The 6664-nt window shown below is 39.5% G+C and overlaps 1 protein-coding gene across 1 annotated transcript; it reads left to right on the top strand.

The window, feature by feature from the left end:
* Positions 1-4933: 4933 nt before the first annotated feature.
* On the top strand, positions 4934-5290 carry LOC138889842 (uncharacterized). The gene has a single exon (XM_070173181.1). The coding sequence runs from the start codon at positions 4934-4936 to the stop codon at positions 5288-5290; it is 357 nt and encodes a 118-aa protein (XP_070029282.1).
* Positions 5291-6664: the final 1374 nt, after the last annotated feature.

Raw genomic sequence — 6664 nt, 5'->3', positions numbered from 1 at the left:
AATCGGATGTGTTCAGGATTGCGGGTTCATTTCATGCGGCGCAATCCAAAGACATGTCTCAGACGACGTTCAATTTTCTTTAATAAATTGAATAAAAGCGGTTAAAAGTTAAAATCGGCACATAAGTTACAACATGTAAAAAATCAGATAAATAAGCTAAACATGACAGTTGAGAGACCGTGCTAGAACCACGGAACTCGGGAATGCCTAACACCTTCTCCCGGGTTAACAAAATTCCTTATCCAGATTTCTGGTTCGCGGACTGTTAAACAGAGTCATTATCTTCCTTGATTCGGGATTCAACCGGTGACTTGGGACACCATAAACCTCCCAAGTGGCGACTCTGAATTTTAATAATAAATCCCGTTTTGATTGTCCTTTAATTGGAAAAACTCCCTTACGCCCCTCGCGGGGCGGTAAAAAGGAGGTGTGACATACTCTTGTTGGGGCGATTTTTTGAAGAGCTTCAAGGGATTTTCATCAACAACGATAAGGTAAGCTAATCCCATCCAACTTGAGTTAAATACATCGATTATGTATGGATTTTAGCATGTAAATTGGTAGAAATATGGGGTTTTGGTAGAAAGACATAGAATTTATATTCTTGGAATTTAACCACGATTTTGGGTATGGAATTAAGAGAAAATCATATATTTGAGTTCGTGAGTTCATGGGTAAACTTTATCTTCGAATTTTTTTTTGGAATCCGAGCACGTGGGCCCTAGGGCGTTTTTGTCAACTTTTCGATCGGGGTTAGGAATTGTTATAAATTGGATTATAATGAGTACCTTAGCATATCTTAATGGATTTGTATAATCATTGGCTAGTTGTGGAGCATTGTGCGTCGATTTAAGTCTTCGGAGGAGCGTGGAATGCCGATTATGGATCTCCGGAGCGAGGTGAGTCTCCTTTCTAACCTTGTAAGAGGAAATTGTCCCCATAGGTGAGTTAACTGGTTATGTGCTCCTATTTATGGGGGCTACGTACGCACGAGGTGACGAGAGTCCGTGAGTAGCTACTATTATACTATTGTCTGGGTAGTCTAGGACCCAAAAGCATCCTATACTTGGATTAATTGTAAACTTATTGACAACTTGAATTGCTTAAATCACATTGAATTAGTAAATGAATTTCTAAAAGGATTAAACTTCTTTTCTTAAATTGTTAAAAGAGGAATGACTTTTATTTGGATAAATGTTCCTCAATAAATCCTTAATTGGCTGTTTGAGCATGTATTTCGATGTGTGCATGCGTCGAATGTATGATTCGCGAACAGGGTATTTGTTTATTTTATGTTGACCGCGTCGCAGGATAGTTCACGAGTAGGGTAATAGATGCATATATGGTTCGAGCTGTTCGAACCTCGGCATTGCACAGTTTTCATTTCTGTTGGAGCGGGTCGTACGTCCTCGGCATGATTTGCGCATGTTTGTTTGCCTTGAGATTATTTGAGATTGATATTTGCTCTCTCCGACTTGAGATAATTGGAAACTATTGGATTATGAATCTAGAGACTTTTAATATAAAAAGGAGCTTTCACATGTTCATGACTTACTTAAAATTACTGTCATTCTTAATAAATCCTCGATTATTCGCATTAATAATATATCATTATTGGACCACTAGTAAGTGTCGAAGTCGACCTCTCGTCTCTACTTCTTCGAGATTAGACGGGATACTCATTGGGTACACGTTGTTTCATACTCATACTACACTTCTGTGCATTTTTGTTGCACAGGCACATGCATCTCTAGTGGCCTATTGGGCGTGACAGCATGGTTGACACGGAGACTTAGGTGAGCTGCACTTCTCGAGGCGGCCCGCCGCCAGCAGAGTCTCTTTCAGTTTTCTGTATTTATTTTCTGTCCATTGTTGTATTCCGGACGGTTGTGGTATTACATTATTTCCTAGAAATTGCTCATGCACTTGTGACACAGGGTTCTGGGAGGATTTTTGGATTATTCAATATTAAGTTTGTTAAAGACTTCATGGTTATTTCTGTAAATTCCATTATTCGTTGTTTAATGTATAAAGAAAAGATTTTAAACAAATACTAAAATTAAAATTTAATTAAGTATTTTGGTTGGCTTGCCTGACACGATGTGCGAGGCCATCACGACTCTTAGTGAATTTTGGGTCATGACAAAAATACAACGAGTTGCGGCATGAGGTTGATGGACTCGGTGAAAAGATGAAGGCTTTGAACGAGAAACATGATAAATCCATGGAGGAATTTCGGCAGATGTTCTTGGCCATGGGAAATGATCGGAAATCTCCAATTAGAGCAGAGGAAGTTGGCACTTCAAAAACTGGGGTTCTGCAGCATCTCATTATCGAGCCAATACAAGGTATTCACGTATTGATTTTCCTAGGTTCAATGGTGAAGATTTGAGGGGTTGGGTTTACAAATGTGAGCAGTTTTTTGAGGTGGGTGATACACCAGATGATATGAAGGTGAATGTTGCTGCAGTTCATTTAGAGGGGCGTGCTTTACATTGGCATCTGATGTATATGAAGACCAGATTTTCTCGTGAGTTTCCAGAGTGGGAAGAGTATGTTCGAGCTTTGCGACATCGATTTAGTGCTTCTACTTATCTTGATCATATGTCTGAGTTGGTGGCGTCAAGACAAACAGGTACTGTGCAAGACTTTCTTGATCAATTTGATGAGTTGTTGAATGAAGTAGAACTAACAGAAGAGGCTATTAGTTGTTTGTTCGCTGGGTTGAAACCTGAAATATCTGTGCAAGTAAGACTGTTAAATCCAAGAACATTGATGAAAACCTACAGCCAAGCCAAATTAGTAGAAAAATCCTCGAGTCTTCAAAGAACCACTAATTCATCTTATTCCAAAGCCAATTCTTCCATACTACCCAATCCAAAACCTATTTTCAACCAATCTTACAAACCAAACCCAATCAAGAACATCCCTACCAAAACCTTCAATAAACCCACTCGACTGCTAACTGGTGCTGAAATGGATGAAAAGAGGTCTAAAGGATTGTGTTATTGGTGTGACGAGAAGTATGTGCCAGGACACAACTGTAGGAAAGGAAGACAATTGTATCTATTGGAGGCTGAGGAAGAAGAAGAGCAGCATCAAGATTTCCATGAAGTTGAGGAAGAAATCACAGAGGAAGGGGAAGAGTTACTGAAGAGCCCTCAAGTCTCAGTTCATGCCATATCTAGAGCTCATGATTATAGAACTATGCGAGTTAGGGGATCAGTCAAAGGAAAGATAGTGCACATCCTCATTGACACAGGTAGCACCCATAATTTCTTGGATCTTGATGCTGCAAAGAGGTTAGGGTGTCCTTTGAAAGTCATTCCCGCTGTCTCAGTTGCAGTTGCTAATGGAAGCAAGATTAGCAGTTCTCGTGTGTCTGGGACATTTTCTTGGAAAATGCAAGGGGTTGAATTTTCCTCTGATGTACTAATACTACCATTAGGGGGATATGATGTAGTTTTGGGAATACAATGGTTGGTTACACTGGTGATATCAAATGGAATTTCAGGCAGCTCAAAATGGAGTTTTTGGTGGGGAAACAGAAAGTATCATTAAGGGGAAGTCAACCTCCTGAGAATCAATGGGTGGACAACAAAAAATTACAGAAATTGATACAAAAACCAGCCCAATTATCCATGATGGCAGTCACAATGGTGAAACTCAGACAGCGTGCTGCTCATACATTGCAAAATCAGGAGATGGGTATTTCAATTGATGTGAAATCCCTTATTGATAAATACTCTAAGGTTTTCAGTATTCCTACTAGCTTGCCACCACATAGAGCACATGATCATAAAATCATTTTGAAAGAAGGGACTTCTCCTATCAATGTAAGATGGTACAGATATCCAACTATTCAGAAAGATGAGATTGAAAAGCAAGTATGAGAGATGCTTGATTTTGGAGTAATTAGAACAAGTGTGAGTCCTTATTCATCACCAATAGTGATGGTTAAGAAGAAGTATGGATAATGGAGGATTTGTATAGACTATAGGGAATTGAATAAAGCCACTGTCAAGGACAAATTCCCTATACCTGTGATAGAGGAGCTGCTTGATGAACTGGGAGGAGCGCAATATTTCTCTAAATTGGATTTGAGATCTGGGTATCATCAAATAAGGATGGCTGATGATGATATAGAGAAGACAGCATTTCGGTCACACCACGGGCACAATGAATTCGTGGTGATGCCATTTGGACTAACAAATGCACCATCCGCTTTCCAAAGTTTAATGAACCACATTTTTCAGCATTATCTTAGAAAGTTTATTCTAGTGTTCTTTGATGATATTCTAGTAGTTCTTCTTGGAGCAGTCATTTATAACATTTGGAACTGATATTCAAGATGTTGGAAGATAATTGCTTATATGTCAAACTCAGTAAGTGTTCTTTTGCTCAGAATGAAGTGGAGTATTTAGGCCACATTATATCTTCTAAGGGGGTATCTGCTGATCCTAAAAAGATAGAAGCAATGCAAACTTGGCCTAGGCCTAAGGCAGTTAAAGAACTAAGGGGTTTTCTAGGTCTCTCGGGGTATTATAGGAGATTTATAAAAGGATATGGTATTATTGCTAGACCTTTGACTAACTTATTGAGAAAGGAGGCATTTGGGTGGTCAGATGAAGCTGATTTTGCATTTCAGAAACTAAAAGAAGCCTTGGTTTCTCCACCTGTGCTAGGACTGCCAGATTTTACTCTGGAATTTGTCATTGAAGCTGATGCATGTTCGACCAGAGTAGGAGCTGTGTTGATGCAAAAAGGACATCCCTTGGCTTTCATGAGTAAAGCTTTGGGACCAAGGTATTCATCCTTATCTGTCTATGAGAAAGAAATGTTGGCAAATGTGATGGCTGTGCAAAAATAGAGGCCCTACTTAATAGGATGCCATTTTGTCATCAAAGCTGATCATCGGAGTTTAAAATACTTGATGGAACAAAGGATTACCACTCCTAGCCAGCAAAAGTGGTTGACTAAGCTCATGGGGTATGACTACTCTATAGTTTATAAGAAGGGGAGTGAAAATTTTGCTGCAAATGCTTTATCAAGAAGGTCTGATCAACCACCCCAACTACATGATATGTCAGTAATTACTGGTATTCTTTTACAGCATGTAAAGGACTCTTATAGCAATGATAAACATATCTTGAGCATATTACGAGAATTATCTGTTGATAGTTCCTGTAAACCTGGTTATATATTGAGAGATGGCTTGTTGTACAGAAAAGGGAAGTTGGTGATTGGGCACATAGCTGGACTGAGAGCAATTAATGCAGATTTATCATGATAGTCCTATCGGTGGACACTCAGGTATGGAAGCTACATTGCAGAGGCTGAAACTGATCTTCTATTGGAAGGGTATGAATAAAGAAGTGCATAACTATGTTAGAGAATGTGTAGTGTGTCAGCAGAACAAAATTGAGCATGTGGCATCTCCTGGTTTGCTACAACCACTGCCAATTCCTGAAAGAATTTGGCAAGACATTAGCCTCGATTTCATTGAAGGACTTCCCAAATCCCATAATAAGTCTATTATTTTGGTGGTAGTAGACAGACTAAGTAAATATGCTCACTTTATGGGGCTATCTCACCCTTACACAGCAATTGATATAGCCAAGCTGTTTCTGGACAACATATGCAGATTACATGGATTGCCCCAAACATTTGTTAGTGACGGAGACACTGTGTTCTTAAGTGAGTTCTGGCAAGAGTTGTTTAGCATGTAAGGTGTGGCATTACATCACTCTTCAGCCTACCATCCTCAGAGTGATGGACAAACTGAAGCTGTGAATAAATGTTTGGAGGGATACTTAAGATGTATGTGTGGTGATAGACCGAAGGAATGGGTTCAGTGGTTACCATTGCCAGAGTGGTGGTACAACACCAATTGTCACTCCTCTATTCAGATGACACCTTATGAGATGGTATACTGACAACAACCTCCTTTACATATTCCTTACTTTCCACAAGGTACCATGATTGAAGCTGTAGATAGAAGCTTGCAAGCTAGGGAGGAAACTATCAGACTGCTAAAGCATCAGCTGATATTGGCTCGACAAGAATGAAACATCAAGCTGATAAGAGAAGGTCTGAGAGAGAATTTACTGTAGGTGATGTTGTGTATGTAAAGTTACAGCTTTATAGGCAGGTATCCTTGAGGGGACAATGCTACCAGAAGCTTGGTCCTAAGTACTTTGGTCCTTTTCCAGTTATTAAAAGGATTGGTAAGGTAGCTTATCAATTGGAATTGCCTTCACATGCTAAGATTCATCATACTTTTCATGTGTCACAACTGAAGAAGAAGATTGGCAACAAACATGTTGTCCCTCACCCTCCCATCTCTCTTTCCAGACATGGTCATGTTATACTAGAGCCTGAAGCTGTTATAGACAGAAGAGTTGTGCCCAAGAATAATCGTGCAGTCACACAAGTCTTAGTGAAGTGGTTTAATTGTGCTCCTGAAGATAGCACTTGGGTAGATCTTCATACACTCCAGCAGCAATTTCCTTTGTTTAATCCTCGAGGACAAGGATTCTTAGGGAGGGAGTAGTTGTAACATGCCAAATTAGGGAGAGGGGTAACTTTGTAATTTCAATTAGTAGTTATAGATATTAGATAGAATTTCGTACTTTAAAACTGCTTGTAAGTTTCTTTTCTGGAT

This window comes from Nicotiana sylvestris, chromosome 1, assembly GCF_000393655.2.
Source record: "Nicotiana sylvestris chromosome 1, ASM39365v2, whole genome shotgun sequence".
Lineage (NCBI taxonomy): Eukaryota > Viridiplantae > Streptophyta > Magnoliopsida > Solanales > Solanaceae > Nicotiana > Nicotiana sylvestris.
Note: the sequence above shows the minus strand (reverse complement) of the source record. Positions and strands in the feature narration are given on the sequence as shown.